This window comes from Leptidea sinapis, chromosome 15 (genome assembly GCF_905404315.1).
Source record: "Leptidea sinapis chromosome 15, ilLepSina1.1, whole genome shotgun sequence".
In the NCBI taxonomy this organism is placed as follows: Eukaryota; Metazoa; Arthropoda; class Insecta; order Lepidoptera; family Pieridae; genus Leptidea; species Leptidea sinapis.
In genome coordinates, this window is record NC_066279.1 from 12750692 (window position 1) to 12768098 (window position 17407).

General features: G+C 33.0%; 1 protein-coding gene across 9 annotated transcripts in view; it reads right to left on the reverse strand.

The window, feature by feature from the left end:
• Window positions 1-6166: 6166 nt before the first annotated feature.
• LOC126968306 (zinc finger protein 883-like) overlaps window positions 6167-17407 on the reverse strand; it is an 87459-nt gene continuing 76218 nt past the window's right edge. For 7 of the 9 annotated variants that reach the window (XM_050813227.1, XM_050813231.1, XM_050813224.1 and 4 more), the window contains 5 exons: window positions 16265-16504; window positions 13259-13345; window positions 10786-10875; window positions 8442-8549; window positions 6167-7754 (listed from right to left, as the gene is read on the reverse strand). In XM_050813227.1, coding sequence (XP_050669184.1) covers window positions 6424-7754; window positions 8442-8549; window positions 10786-10875; window positions 13259-13345; window positions 16265-16504 — 1856 coding nt within the window. In that variant the 3' untranslated portion in view covers window positions 6167-6423. The remainder of the gene's footprint in view (window positions 7755-8441; window positions 8550-10785; window positions 10876-13258; window positions 13346-16264; window positions 16505-17407) is intronic. The other 2 variants (XM_050813232.1, XM_050813233.1) reach the window with 1 other exon arrangement.

Genomic DNA, 17407 nt, shown 5'->3' on the forward strand with positions numbered 1-17407 from the left:
TGTAGTTGATTGAAAAGGCGCCGCTATCCATACGTTTCTATACTACATGTAGATAAGATATGTCTCAATAAAGACCCTTTAATGAAAAGTTGTTTTAGCTATTCAAAATATGCAAGTAGTATATTATGTAGTAGTAGTAGACTGCCTGGTTCTAAAGTATCCTAAAACATGAGAAAGTTGTGGTTTTACACGAAGAAAACTGCTGTTGCTAGTTGAGCAGTGGGTAGCATTTAACAGACTTCAAAAAAGGTTTTTTTTTATGGAATAGGAGGACAAACGAGCGTACGGTTCACCTGGTGTTAAGTGATCACCGCCGCCCACATTCTCTTGCAACACCAGAAGAATCACAAGAGCATTGCCGGCCTTTAAAGAAGGTGTACGCGTGTTTTTTGTAGGTACCCATACCGTATCGTCCCGGAAACATCGCACAAGGCAGCTTCTCAATTCGACGCGTATATATATTTTGGTTCAGTTATGTTTCTTGCTTTTTTATCTGACCGTTTATTTATACATATACATATGTATATTAGAATGATTTTGTTTCAATTATTTGTATAGGTCTAAAAGTCAAACAAACGGGGTCGTAACATAACCCCAAAACTTCTTAAAATAACAAACTAGTAATAGTAGTGTGACCGATGCGCTTCCCTTCAGTAAACAAATGCAAAGAAGCAAAATTTAAAATTAACATTATTAACAGTGTTAATTACCAAATTTGCAGAAGCTCATTAATTACAATGGTTATCTTCTTGTTATTTCGTTCTAATGCTTAATTGGTTTCTAAATTTCTTAACATCTCTCACTTGCTACCAACTGGCGCAAATTCTCTTTCATTATCTCGTGTACGGGAAAGCTGAAAAAAAGTTAGCTTTTACATACTTGCGATGTAAATAACTATCAATTATCACTAGGTAACGATACTTTCGTGATAACGTGTAAATAGCACTAGTATGTAATTGTTTACGTTAATGTAAGCTGTTCACATTACACAAAATACAATATTGCTAATCATTGTTCTCTAGGCCTTTAAAAAATTTTAACAAAAAAACAACTGACTTCAAAAACACTATTCCAAAACAATTAATATAATATGCCACTATATTATTACTGTCTCCATACAAAATTTATATAAACCTGCCGCTGATACATTTTGACGTGACAGGAGAAACAAGCATACTACCACATTTTATAATATTAAGATTGAATGTGTGGATAGGGGAAAAGTCCTCAATTACTTGTGTAACTCTAAATAATACAAAAGATACACTTAAATTTTTAATATCAAATTTTAATTATAACCACTTATTTACATGCTACAGATTACACATTTTACATTTAAATTATATTATACACTGTTTAACAATCACTTAAAACTTTTATTACAAAAATAATTTAAACACGGCTTAGTGTCTAAGCCGTGTTTCAATTGTTTTGTTACACAGTGACCTAACAATAACGACATCTAAAATGGAGTTTATCTTTTTCTATAACAAAAGTGTTTATCTTGCGTTTAACTAAAACGTCGTCAAGCACACCATAAACTGAAGTGTACAGGACCAATTAATAGAGGAACGGAACGCAATTTTTGTCAACTGTCATCCTATAATCTAAATCATACTTAAGAAAATGATCTATCCTGTAGACAGACCTTAGGCAAGCTTCTAATCGTGTTTAAATTTAAGCCATGTCTAAAGATTGTTGAACGCTGAATAACAGAAAGACACAAACAGATTTGTAATAGAACTTATTGAAACAAGTGTTGAACACATGTTTAACTTTTGTAATAATACAGTAACTGCCTTATTAATAAACACAGTGTAAAGTTAGGTACTCAAAGTTTAAAACTTTTTGTCTTTATCTTACCTTTGTCACTACAGAACTACATGACAGGGAGAAGTACTTTTAAGCTTGTTGTAACTTTACACTGCGTTTATTAATAAGGGCGTAAGATCGTTAACCTTTAGATGAAACCCGTAGAAGAAAATAATTGAAGGATTATTGCTAAAGAGAAGATTCCATCTGCTCATGAAACAAACGAAGTCAGGGAGAAACGCTTATCTCAACAAAGGTAATTTACCACTTTGAGCCCAAAAATTGATGGAGCGGTTGAGTAAAATACAGCAACGAACGTAAGCGCATTGAGATTTCATTACAAACAGTAAGAAATTCTGCCACAGATAACCTTACTGTAAGCCGTTAAGGAGTTCCATTGATCATCTTATTCGACTACGACAATTACTTGAGCATAAAGACGTTACGGTAGGTGACTCAAATATCCGGATAGCATATATAAGATTCGGCCCAGTATCGTTAATTTCCTCCTAAGAATTGAAGAGTTCCGTTATTTTGTCATAAATCCCATAATCAGAACCTAAACAAGCTCATTAAAATACCCTTGAAGCACATCCTTTCCGATAAAAAAGACCCATCGATATCGCTTGGCGTGATATTGAGTTATTCGTCCATTTGTCGCGCACATACTCAGTGCAAATTTAGGACTTATATTTTTTCGTTTTTGGTTGTTTTCTGATTTTCTCAAGGATATCGGTGTCAGTACTGGACGAAATTTCTGACGAAGAGAGCTTACAAATAAAAAAGAATGATCAAAATCGATTCACCCAGTCGAGTTATGAGGTAACAAACATAAAAATAAAACTGCCGAATTGAGAACCTCCTTTTTGAAGTTGGTTAAAAAGGAGATACTTCCCTTGCACCGTTTTGATAGACGCGCTTGCTTTTTTTTCGCTCAAATGAGCGAGGCTCCTGCTCGCTACTTTCTAATGCCATTCTCGTTACATTGTCTCATTGATAAGTTCAAGATATAATATATAAATAAATAATTACAAATAAGTTACTGGCTATTATTTTGACTTTCCCTTTAAGGACAAGTCTCAAAGTTTTTCTTTTATATATATTTAGGTACAACAATGACGTTCTATATATACATATGGACATATCATTCGCAGTCTGATAGATGAAAACACACTTTTCTCCTTAGTCGTATGTCAACTGCGTGCCAATCACCAAGCCTGTGTGTGGTATAATAGAAAAGTGCTAAAATAATATGCATTAACAAATATACAGGGTGTCCCGTAATCAGTGGACCAACGGGATACCCGTGATAGGGGTGGTCATCATCTCTCGAAAACACCAAATTTTACTGTTCTAGGGCCAGTAGTTCAAAAGATATGATTTTTTAAGCATTATTTTGAAAATTCTACCCTTATCAACACAAAAGTTGAAAAAAAATATTTTTTATTTTTATTTTGCCCTGTTTCTTAACTTAAGGTGGCTGAGGAAACATGTGTCTTCACAATTAAATCCATTTTTGTGAATAAATATTGCCAAATTAAAAATTAAAAACCAAAACATGCGCAAATATCAAATAACTAAATTTGCAACGTGATGTTTGAAGCAAGCTAGTGCAAAAAAAATGTATGACAGCCTTGCGGACCATTATTTAAAAAACATCTGCAGTTCATACTGATTCCAAAAAGGTATAACAATATTACATTTTACAAAAAAAATAACTTAATAACCAATTTTAGACTCCAATTGCGAGAAACATTTAAGCGCTATCTATTCTGAGAATTATTTTGTTATCGAGAGAGAGATAACACAATATGCTATCTCTTTCTCGCTCAGGTACCTTTTTCGTTTACGGGGTCCTATTGGCCGACGCCTATGATCCCCACACCCTAATTTTTCAAATTATTCTTAGTTTCATCAGAGACTTGCTCATAGCTCGTAGCTGCACACGTGTTTTTTACTTCGCTACCATTACGACTCTTTTTTTTGGTGACTGACGCTTGAATTGGACCTTGTTTGTCTTTGTGATTTGGATACTGTTTGCCCGGATTTTATAAAATGCCTAATACCTATACTCCTCGTGAATATGCTGAGATGTATTTTATTTACGGTCTGTGTAATGCAAACGCTCGGCAAGCAGCCCGTACGTATCGTGAGCGCTATCCTAATCGCGACCGCTATCCGGATCATCGAATTTTTCTCCGTGTAAATAACGCGTATTTAGAAGGCAGAATTCCCGGAGCTGCAAACAACGTGGGAAGACCTAGAAGAGTCGATGAACTTCAAATACTGGCCGAAGTGACAGAAGAACCTTCTACGAGTGTTCGTCGTATTTCAAGACGTACTGGTATAGCAAAAACAACAGTACATCGCATTTTAAAAAGAAACAGTTTATACCCTTATCATATTCAACGAGTGCAGGCACTATTACCTGCTGATTATCAACGGAGGATAGATTTTTGTGCAGAGATGCTTCGCCGATGCCGACAAGATCCACTATTTTTCAATTCAATATTATGGAGCGATGAATCGTGTTTTAAAAGAGTTGGAGTGTTTAACATTCATAATTTACATGAATGGGCTGTTGTGAATCCACGTATTGTACGAGAAGATAGATTCCAGCACCAGTTTGGAGTCAATTTGTGGGCTGGAATCTTAGATGGTAAACTTATTGGTCCATTTGAGCTCCCACCGAGGCTTAATGGTGCTCGGTACTTGCAATTTTTAAGAAATGACTTAAGTAATTTATTAGCAAATGTACCACAGGAGGTATGTGAGAGGATGTGGTTACAGCATGATGGCGCACCCGCTCATTATTGCAGACAAGTGAGGGAATATTTAAACGAGTCTTACCCAAGTAGGTGGATTGGACGAGGAGGTACAATCCCATGGCCAGCTCGATCACCTGATCTTAATCCATTGGATTATTTTTTATGGGGATATTTTAAAGAATCCGTATATGAAACCGTTAACGATAACGAAAGACAGCTAAGACAAAAACTGAATGTGGTGAGTGAAAAAGTCAAAAATAATGAAAGGGCGTTAAAAAGTTTAAAAAGAAATTTTATAAGAAGATGCCGGCTATGCCTTAGAGTAAGAGGAAGACATTTCGAACATTTATTATAAGAAATAAATAAAAAAATTCTAACTATTTACTTTTGTTTTATTGTAAATTCCGCCAAGAAATTGCTATCTAATGTTGATTTAAAATAATTATTGTCTTTTATTGTTTCACAATAATGATTAATTATACCTTTTTGGAATCAGTATGAACTGCAGATGTTTTTTAAATAATGGTCCGCAAGGCTGTCATACATTTTTTTTGCACTAGCTTGCTTCAAACATCACGTTGCAAATTTAGTTATTTGATATTTGCGCATGTTTTGGTTTTTAATTTTTAATTTGGCAATATTTATTCACAAAAATGGATTTAATTGTGAAGACACATGTTTCCTCAGCCACCTTAAGTTAAGAAACAGGGCAAAATAAAAATAAAAAATATTTTTTTTCAACTTTTGTGTTGATAAGGGTAGAATTTTCAAAATAATGCTTAAAAAATCATATCTTTTGAACTACTGGCCCTAGAACAGTAAAATTTGGTGTTTTCGATAGATGATGACCACCCCTATCACGGGTATCCCGTTGGTCCACTGATTACGGGACACCCTGTATATAATTTTTCATTAAATATGGTATAATTATTCACATCCCTTTCTCAACCGCTTGTCAGAAAGAGGCAGATGAAAGGAAGCGGCCAGCACACAGTCAGAAATTAAAACTATAGAGTCGCTCTTTTTTAAAAGACCCAGAGCACAATGATTAGCAATTATTGTATTTTGTACACAAAAAGTCATTACCGGTGATTGTGAGCGGCTTACAAGATCGCGAACAGTTACAATCTAGTGCAATTTACAGGTATTACAGTATACAGACGTATCGTTTGATACTTGTTTTACACCGCAAATCTGTAGAAGGTAATCTTTTTCAGCTTTCCCGTGTACTACCTAGATAGTGAAAGAGAATTAGCGCCAGTTCGTAGCAAAAGAGAGGATGTGAGAACTTTACAAACCAAATAAGTGGAGTATCATTTGCTCGAATCATTTCCACGAGGCTGATTTATATTTCACCACTAAAGTTTTTTAAGAGTTTAAAAATTCATGTTCAAAAAGTATGATAAAACTTTGTTTTACATTAACAGTAGTTATTGAAATCTCTATCGAATGTTGATATATAGGTGTCACCGAAATCATACATAAAATTCATTAATTATATTTTTTCAAAAAAATCATAGCGGTAACTCTATTTAATTTGAATGAGTTTGCCTATGGTTTTGTAGCCAGTGCAATAAATAAAAAAAAACGAGTCATTTCTTATTAATTCATCATTCAATGGACAGTGACAGCAACATTACAATTTTGGCAAAGACGGAATACCATAAACAAAATACACTTTCTTTCGAACTGATAAACAATAATTTACTTAGCGATCAATCATGGGATATTACTTTGTATACCAACCGAACTTCGTTATTGTTAGATTAGTAAATTCCACTTGTCCAGCGTCCCAGGCGACACTATAAGGTCCTCTGATACCATGAAATAAAATATTACACAATTACAGGTTCTCACTGGTAGGTTTTGAATTATGTGGTACTAAATCAACGACCTGATTACAACTGTTACCACTTTCACTACCAGAATATTGTTTTTCAGTACTATGTAGTCTGCCATGTATCTTCAAATTACTAGATCGATTGAAGCTCTTATGACATATTTTACATGAATATGGTTTTTCACCAGTATGAATTATATTGTGTGTCTTCAAATCATTAGATCTATTGAAACTCTTACCACATATATTACACGAATACGGGTATTTACCAGTATGCTTATTATTATGTGTTTTCAAATCACCAGATTGATTGAAGCTCTTGCCACAGATTTTACAAACATACGGCTTCTCGCCGGTATGTATTCTACTGTGTATCTTCAAATTACCTACTTGAATGAAGCTCTTACCACAGACGCTACACGAATAGGGCTTTTCACCGCTATGTATTCTATAATGAATCTTCAAATTTTCAGATTGACGGAAACTCTTATCACAGACGTTACACGAATACGGCTTTTCGCCGGTATGTATTTTACTATGTTCGTTCAACTTATTAGATCGTTTAAAGCTCTTACCACAGACGTTACACGAAAATGGCTTTTCGCTGGTATGTATTTTATTATGTTTCTTCAAATGACAAGATCGACTGAAACTCATACCACATACATTACACGAATATGACTTTTTGCTGCTATGTATTCTACTTACGTGTATCTTCAAATTATCAGATCTATGGAAGCTTTTACCACAGATGTTACACGAATGCGGTTTTTCGCCGGTATGTATTTTACTGTGTCCCTTCAAATGATGAGATCGATTAAAGCTCTTACCACATACGTGACAGGAATACGGCTTTTCGCCGGTATGTATTCTAATGTGTGACTTCAAATGACAAAACTGATTGAAGCTCTTACCGCAGATGTTACAAGAATGTGTCTTTTCACCGCTATGTATTCTATTGTGTTTCTTTAAAGAATCAAATTCATCGAAACTCATACCACAGATGTTACATGAATGCGTCTTTTCACCTTCACCACTATGTATTGTATAATGTTTCTGCAAATTCACAGATCGAATGAAACTCTTATCACACACATTACACGAATAAGGCTTTTCAACTACAGTACGCGAATACGGCTTTTCAGCTGCATGTATTCTTTTGAGTGTATACAAAGTATTTATATTAGTTATTAATTTATGAGCTGGCACAGTCTGCTCTTTCATGGACATTTTTTTTATATTGTGTTTGCTGCATGCTTTTTTGCTATTGCCGATTGTATTGTTTTGTTCAATTTCATTCCATTCTTTAGTTTTTCTTTCCGGAATTGCTATAACTGTAAAAAATATATTAATGTTATTTTCAAAAACATATTTCAATTAATTTAATTTCAATTCAATTATTTTATCGAATTGGAGGAGAGACATGCAGATAAGCTCTTATGAAACGAAAAGTACTAACAGAGGCTTGAAATAATAAGGGCTGGCGCGCTGTCTTAAGGTTGTCAGAAAAATCTACTCCAACTTAAACGCGTTACGTTGGAGTAGATTTTTCTGATATTACAAAGGCCCGTGAAGCGAGCTACCGTTTTGCCTTATTTGTTCTCAGTGATGAGCGGTACAGTATCTTTCCTTGTATACGATAGGCAGCAGGAACAAGTCCGTCCGGGAAAGGATTTTCCTACTCTGGTTTTTTTCCTGGATAAAATTTCCCGCGTGGAAATTGTCTTTGCAGAATATGTTTTATTTATAAGAAATCTGTTTATTTGATTGAAGATTATTAAGTCCTTTCTATTAACATTCTGTTAATTCATAGACATTATTAAAAATAGTAGCCTTGAAATTATGTTGTATTAAAATTACAAGATTCAAAATTATCAAATTTCTTAACAGGTTATTCGGGTTCATTGGAATAATAATCATTTATTCAATGAATGACTGAATAGTTACAAATTTATCCTAATAGCAATATTCTATGCAATTTTTTTACTTCGTATCAACACAACATAACAGCATAATCTTACCATTATTATCATAATTGACATTATCCAAGTTCACTCCACGGTGGTTGTCTGATACATTGCTGTCCGATTTTCCTTGTGCCACTTTAACTATCCGCCAGTCAGATAGTCCTTCAAATTAAGATTATCAATGAATAACTGAAGACTTATTCATAATAGTCTGCTAACTTAAAGCATTGCTAATTCTCAAATTTCAAATTCAAATATATTTATTCAAAATAGGATGTGACATCACTTATTGAAAGTCAAAAAACTACCACCCATTCCAAAATGAATGCCTCAGACCTGAGAAGAATGGGCGCAACAAACTCAGCGGGCTTTTTTTTTCATCGAATAAATATGTTAACAAAGTAATATTGTACAATTAAACTTAATATTTAATAGCCTGAGGGCGGTTACTCCATTCCCAATCTGTGGTATTATTAAGAAAGTCATTTATGTTATAGTAACCTTTACCACACAAACGTTTTTTAACAATTCTTTTGAATAACGTAATACTTTTCTTTTGAACATTTTCTGGGATCTTGTTGTAAAAGCATATACATCGCCCCACAAAAGACTTACTAACTCGACTTAGCCGAGTAGTAGGCATCATAAGTTTATTTCTTTTCCTGGTGTTAACATTATGGTTATGACAGTTTCTGGCAAAGTCACTTATGTGCCTATGAACATACATTACATTATCAAGAATATATTGAGAAGCAACAGTCAAGATGTTAATTTCTTTGAATTTTGCTCTAAATGATTCTTTAGGACCTAGGTTATAAATAGCGCGAATAGCCCTCTTCTGCAGCACAAATATTGTATTAATATCGGCAGCGTTACCCCATAGCAATATACCATAGGACATAATACTATGGAAATAACTAAAGTATACTAGTCGCGCCGTATCTATGTCAGTTAACCGTCTAATTTTCTTAAACGCATATGCTGCAGAACTCTGTCTGTTCACCAATCCTTCAATATGGGTGCCCCATACTAATTTGGAATCTAGAGTTATACCAAGAAATATAGCAGATTCCACCGGTTCAATCACCTCTCCGTTTAACAAAACATTTGCATTTACATTTTGGACATTTGGTACGGTAAACTTAATGTATTTAGTTTTCTTGCTATTTAACAATAGGTTGTTAGCGCTAAACCAGTACACGATGTCAGATAAAATATCGTTCACTTCGTCATACATAGCTTAGTTTCTTTTCACTTTGAAAATCAGTGAAGTGTCGTTCGCAAACAATACTACCTTATGTTTTTTCTCTATAAGATTAGGAAGATCATTTATATAGATAAGGAAGAGGAACGGTCCAAGAATAGACCCTTATGGTACCCCCATACTGAGAGGAGTCCCAGGAGATCTCCTGCCATTCACGTCGACCCTCTGAATTCTATTGTTTAGATATGAAGTCAGAGGATCGAGCGCAGTTCCTTTTATGCCATAGTGGTATAGCTTCCTGACCAGTGTTGAATGTTGAACACAATCAAAAGCCTTAGATAAATCACAGAAGATGCCAAGTGCATTCTGCGATTCCTCCCAGGCATCAAAAATATTCTTGATTAGCTTAACACCTGCATCCGTTGTTGAATGTCCCCTAGTAAAGCCAAATTGTTTCAAATGAAGTAACTTATGAGAGTTAAAGTAAGTAAGCATTTGGCTTAAAATTATTTTTTCAAAAATTTTACTAAGGGTCGGCACAGGACCGGATGATAGTTATTCGGGTCAGAAGAGCATCACTCTGTCTTCTTCTATTGACCTACGTCAGAATGAGAAAAAACACTCCTTAGCGGCTGTTTTAAGTTAGCGGACCATCAAAAATATTAAAATGCCATATTACTAGAATAACAATAGTGAGAGTGGCCTAGTCTTTCTGAATAGGGCAAGCATAGATACAAGTCTGAAGTCAGTATACATACAATTGCACAAACGAAACAACAACTAAAGAATTTCTATATTTAATAATGAAATATATTTGGTGGATTTGGAATAAGCCGATTGGTTCACTTGCTTAGTGAAAGAAAAAAAATTTTATTAAAAAATAGTAATTATAAAAATCTACGAAACAATCCAAAAAAAAAAGTTGTTACAGAATTAAATTTAGTCAAGGTGTAACTTTCTATATTTAATTTTATTACACGAAATGGTATTTTAAATTAAAAAGAGATAAATAAAATGCACCCATACAACATAATTAAATACAATATATATGTACTATACTTCAAATTCTCAATCTTTCTTAAGGAATGTGTTTATTACGTCAGATTAAAATATTAGTGAAGTATTAACAATTGCTTTTTCCGAACAATATAAACTAATCTTGCTGTTTCACGTATACAATTGTATTGTCATTACCTGGTAACATATGCTCTACCACATCTGTGTACTCTTGTTTAATGAACAAACAATGTTGCATGTTGGCTGACTCCATATTTCTTTGGGATTCTGAAATTTAAGTCAGTAAATTATTTTCATAATAATGTTTACAATGCATTTTTCATAACTACAGAGGAAGTCAGAAAGTGTAAAAAATATTTGAGAAAATATTACATAATTGACTCAATGGATTTCTCGCATCTACCATTTTTTTTGCAAAAAACATTATGGATTTCGTCATAATTTTAATACTCTTGCAGCAACAATTGACTTAACGTAACAAAAATTAAACTTGGCATTGATCAAAAGAAAAGGTCATAAGAATATTTATTGACTTAAGAAAAGCGTTTGACACAGTAAGTCACGAAATCATTCTATCAAAATTAAAAAAAAAACATTTAAAATATTCAAATAGTATGTACATTTACGTCCACTGGTTTGTCATATCAGCAAAAATTTTAAAACACAAATATAATTTCAATTCAATGCATATTTTTAATGAAAATAAGGGAAGAGACGAGCAGGAACTTAATTTTTTTCTATTGTTATCATTAACTATGCCATATTACTATTACGCCAATAGTGAGAATATAGAATTGTACAAACAAAATTTATTAATAAATTAATGAAATTCATATTTTCAGTGGATATGGAATAAGCCGATGGGTTTTAACTTGCTTGGTGAAAGAAACAATAATTAAATAAATAAAAAAATAGTAATTACAACAACCTACGTTACACAAAACGAAAGTTAGAAAAGCGTTAATTTCATTCAAGGTGTAACTTTCTATGTTTAATTTTACTCAGGGGCTGTTTCACTATTATGTACAAGTAAAGTTACGAATAGGCTACTTGCTACTCATCTATCGAGTAAAGACATAATTTGCGTTTCACAATGTTTAATTAGTGTTATCTAGAAGATAAGCGCCATAGAAATTATAGGATGGATCTAGTAGCAAATATCATAGTTATCTGCCAGATACTGGATAGTAGCCTGACAGAGTGGCAACGACAATTATTTGACAAAATTATGTAAATTAATTTAATAGCCTACCATTGCGCCACTTGAGGCTCTCCTTAATAAGGTTGTGAAGGTTAGATGCTAAATAAAAGTTTATATATACCATTTCACTGGTGAGGGCAGCGTGTCATTCATATAAGTTCCTGTAGCCCCTAGCTAGGGCAGAGGGCATCCACAGGTTTTAAAAATTGTAAAAAGCAGTCACCCAGAAATACTCAAGCGCTTCAGATATTAACAGTGTATGCACCCACGTGTTACTGATAATGGAAAAATAGGAAAAACATAATCTTTTATGATGTTAAGTGAATCCTATTGTAGCTAGTCAAAGACTGACGATTTGGAAGTGACAAAAAGTTATGGCCGATTTTTGAAAATGCAAAAAAAACGTGAGACGTGAAATACTCAAGTGCGTCAGATTATTATAGAGACGGTTCATCTTAACGTCCTTGTCAGTCTGACCCATAATCTGACAATTATGTGGAGGAATTACCTTAACTAACTTTAAAACTCTGTGAGTTTCCCATTTCCTTGTCACACTCAAAATGTCAGATTATTGAAATGCACACTTTTGTGTATGTAATCAACTTACCTTCTGTCAATCTGACGCTCTTGAGTTTCTCCAACGATCGTTTTTTTGTTCTAATTTGATCGGCTGCGCTAGACGTTCGACCCTATATACAGGGCTCAGGTATGGTAAAGGTACTGCACAAGGTCCAAGTTTGCCCCTCTTATGTTATTCTGATGCGGTCGAATAAATCCCAAAATCCCCGCTTGAGCTGCCCTACTATGTTTGATAAATGTTACGACTGGACACTTATGAAAGGCTCATGACAATTGATTCGTTGACATTCCAAATTTCATTACACGACACTTTCGTCAAAACAATTATGTGATGATTGATTTCATTGTAAAAACAGTGGTGGAAGTGCTATTAAGCGATATACAAGAAACATTGTAAAATATGAAATAAAAATTGGAATTAAAAGCCAATAAGCTTGTGTTAAGTTTTTTTTACAAAACAGTTATTTTTTTAACATTTTCATTTCGCAAACGAAATTATTGAGTGCGAGGTTGCCAAACCGACCTGCTTATAAATCACTTAGTAAATAAACAAAGCAATGAAGTGATTGTGGAACGCAATCTGTTGTATTCGGAACTTTTATCAAGCCATTAATTTATCTAGCCTCTGAGAATTTGCTACTTTACTTGGACATTGTGAAAAAGCTCCTAAAATAAATAAGAATTTAAATTAACTAGAGATAAATTAAATGCACCAACACAACATAACTAAATACAATATATATGCTATACTTCAAATTCTAAATCTCTCTTAAGGAATGTGTTTATTACATCAGAGTTAAATGTTAGTGAAGTACTAAAAATTGCCTTTTCTGAACAATTATTATCTTATTAAACTAGTCTTGCTATTACCTGGTAACTCATGCTCTACCTCTTCGTATTCTTGTTTAATGAACGGGCCGAGTTGCGTGTTTTCTGCGTTCACATTACTTTGCGATTCTGAAAAAAAAAGCCAGTAAAAAATAATATTAATTTACATTTTTCATTATTGGATTCATTTTAGTTTTATAGAAACAATTCATAAAATTTTAATCTTGAATAATAAAGCAAAATAAATCTAATTTTAGTCCAACAATCGTTTGTTTTTGTATATTGTATTTATATATTGGAGTACTTCTAACTTGTAGTAATTGACGTAAATGACCAATAAGAATGATATCTATACCACCAAAGTTAATATTAGAACTTCCTGTTATCTGTTTTAAACGAGAATCGATTTGAGAAAGAAGTTCAGCACCAATCATACTGATTTCAACGACGATAAAAACTTTATTCTATCTAAACAATGCTCTGTATTGATGAGCTACTTCAACACTTAAAGTAGGAAGTTATTTTGACAGATATATTTTTAAAGCAGTATGTACAATTGTTCCATATTCAAGCACAAGCAATAGGAGAGTTATTTTCCCCTTTTAGTATTTGTCGCTTATTTTCATAAAAAAAAGAGTTACAATAACCATCGTTATCAGAAAATCGGTTATAAATTTCCATGCGTAGTTTTATAACAAAAGTTATACCGTATCCCTCTGGACCAGTAAAAATATTTGAAATGGATCGCGATTTGGAGTTAAACGATTTCAAACAACATGTAGTAGAGATTCTCTTTGCTTCTTGTTTGCCATTCTCATTAACTCACAAAATTCATGAGTAGGCATTAAATTTTCTCGTTTCTTAGCAATAGGACCAAGTTTTTTGAGCCATGTAAGCGAAGATCACTGTCGGAAATAGGATCGTCATATAAATCTTGAAATGGATAAGAATCCGGGATAATATTAGCAACATCTTGTATTTTATTATCTTCTTCTAACTGATAGGTAACTGATGATTTCTCTATCGTGCTCGTGATCGCATTTCGATCGAATTTACTCCATCTCGGAATATTTTCTGGAGGTCTACTCGCAAAATCGATAACGATACATTCGGAACGCTACGATAATACTCCGAATATATCGCAACTACCCTACTCTAACAAATTTTCGAATTCCTTATCGTTTATCGTTACCATAGACTAATATTTTGATTGTTTTACGATGTCAGTGTGAATGAAATATGTTTAAACCTAAACATTATCTGTGCTACGCCGCTGTTAACTGTCAAAAGTCAAAACATAGTTTAGGCGCTAAGGACCATGCCAGACTCTGCACCACCAATTTGGTATCATTAACACATAATGTAAATGTTAAAAAAAATATGTAATGAATATAATATGACCATTTAAAATTGAATAAATAATACAAAACTCGCGGATAATAAAATGTAAAAAAAAAGTAACTCAACCCTTCTCGTCGACTTCCTATTTCTCAGGCGGCCATTTGCTTTATTTCTACGCATAAACGATCAACAAAATGACTTAAATGACTTAGTAGTAAAAAAATCCTGTTGAATAGTAAATCACATATAATTATTTCAATAATATTTATTAAGTATGTATATTGTATGGCAAATATATCTATACAACTTGAAACGATATTAGCATCGACTGCCTAGAAGGTGTCCTTGAGATTATCGTAAAAGTGACGTTTGATTATTTGTGAAATTCGAATATTCGTCTCTGACATTTTCAACTAAGAGTAGGGTTAGGACCGATAATATCGAATAATGTTTCGTTCGTTCAATCATCGTTTCGACATTGAATACGATGTAACTAAGAGTAGGATTCGACACGACTAATGCCACGATTAATCGAATATCGATATTAGGAGTAGGCCCCCTGGTGTTAAAGTTTAAACGATGATCGTACTCCACATCTCACTTCAGACTAATTAATGCAGTGTAATAATATTTTTAGAAATAATAAACAGATACTTTATTTTATTTTTACAATAATTTAATATTATTTTCTTATGTAAAAGTATCACAGTTGTACAGTAAGTTTAATATGAGTAGTATTGTGGATTTCATTTTATAAATAATAGAGACATTTAGGTTAATAACGGACATCTGTAGTGTGGTTTAATTCGTATAAAATAACTAGCTGACCCAGCAAACGTTGTATTGCCGATATTAAAATCGCGATACAAAAGTAACTGTTGATCGTAGATGGGTGAAAATTTGATTTTGTATGTATTTTTTAATGCTGACTCATAATCAAACAAATTAAAAAAAAAAGGCAAAAAAATTAAAAAAAAAACCCTTAACATTTAGGGGGATGAAAAATAGATGTTGTCCGATTCTCAGAGCTACCCAATATGCACTCAAAATTTCATGAGAATCGGTCAAGCCGTTTCGGAGGAGTTCGGTCCCGCACACCGTGACACGAGAATTTTATATATTAGATTACCTTACGTGAAGAACATTTTATTGATGTGACCGGTAGTTGGTACTTGATCTGAACTACAAAAGTGTGGGGAAGTATTTTCAAGTATTGTGAACGTTATTTAACTAAATTATGAGGTATAATAAATAATATTTTGATTAATTGTATTTAATAACTTCTTTATTTCAATACTGTTCTTTCTACGAACGTAAAACAACATGAGGAATAATTTTGTTTTAAAGATATTTTATTTGTACCTCCAAAGATGTATAACTTCTTGTGTGTGTACATAAGTAGTACACAACTTTTTTGGTCTATTTGAGAGGATGAAACTCAACCAAATAGAAATGAATGAAAAACATAATCAAACCACCTAACACTATTATTAGTGTGGTATTGTTGGAGTGATATTTCAAATTATTTAAAAAATATATTAATATATTAACCCTCCGTGTATATACTATATTTTCCGAGAGACAGTGAGCACACTGGGTCTATTATGAACTATTATTAATTAACCAATGAAATTTGATTGAAATAGTGACCTGTAGTAAAACAAAAATGTTTCAAATTATTACTGAGATAAGAGAATAAATATTTACCGGAAGTAACTAGCTGAGGCGATGGTCCAGACGTCATTTGCGTATTAGAAGTTGATGGAGTGTAAGAAAGTTCAATCGCAGATAATTTACTTCCTTGAGCAAGTTGTTTTTTCCGCAACCTATACATCCGAGACCTTTCTGCGGAAGTTTTTGGAGTTGGTTTTATTTTTAGAGCTGCATCTCTTTTTCGCTTGCGATAATTTCTACATTTCTCTGCATTGTTTAAAGGCATCTTGGAGACTGAAAAATGTAATCGTTTTCTTTTAATTATTTTTCGCTCCGATTTCTGCGATTATTCGTTTAAGTTTATTCATGTATTCCAAATGTTTATTCAAATTTATTTTGATACTACAGTCATCTACTTTGTATGGGTCTACCTGACGATATTTTTTTTATTTAAAATTTTAAGATTACTTTAAGAAGGAAACATTTAAACATTTAATTTTGTTTAATATTTGGAAATAATTTAATTCTGACTTCAATAATTATTATTTGTATCTATTATTAACTTATTTGTACACTTATTACATATTAACACTTTGTGTACAGGGTAAGCCGATTGTTTTAATTTTTTTAACACGCACGAAATACCGAGTAAGACGATTGACTTAACGACGAAATCCACACGTTTTTATTTGGATTTTACTTTTTAGTTGCATAATATTTATAATATAATTATAATAGTATGATATATTTACACTATATATTGATATAAATTCGACTGAAATAGCGTCCATTCAAATTGAATTACGACTAATAATTAAGGACTTTGAAGAGTCGTTTCCCATGTCTGTTTTATATATAATATATATAAAAGCTTATCCTAATTCAAAATTTAAAATACTAGTAGCGCCCTCTTGTAACTTCTTTCTGAATTAGAACAAATTCAATAACAATGAATGTAGTTATAAAAGATTTTTGCCAAGTGATCTTTGAGTTTGCAGTGCCCAGAGAGAAAGCCTGTGAGGGTTTGTAATTGACTCCTGGTTAGGTCTATGCAAGGATTTACCTGCCTCCGATGTTTCTTAATTCTTCAATACGGATTAGGTATTATCCGACACCGCAGAAGGGTTTCTACTTTCTTGACTCGCTAATCAGTTATCTTATTACCCTTCATGTCATTATGTCGCGGTACCCACAACA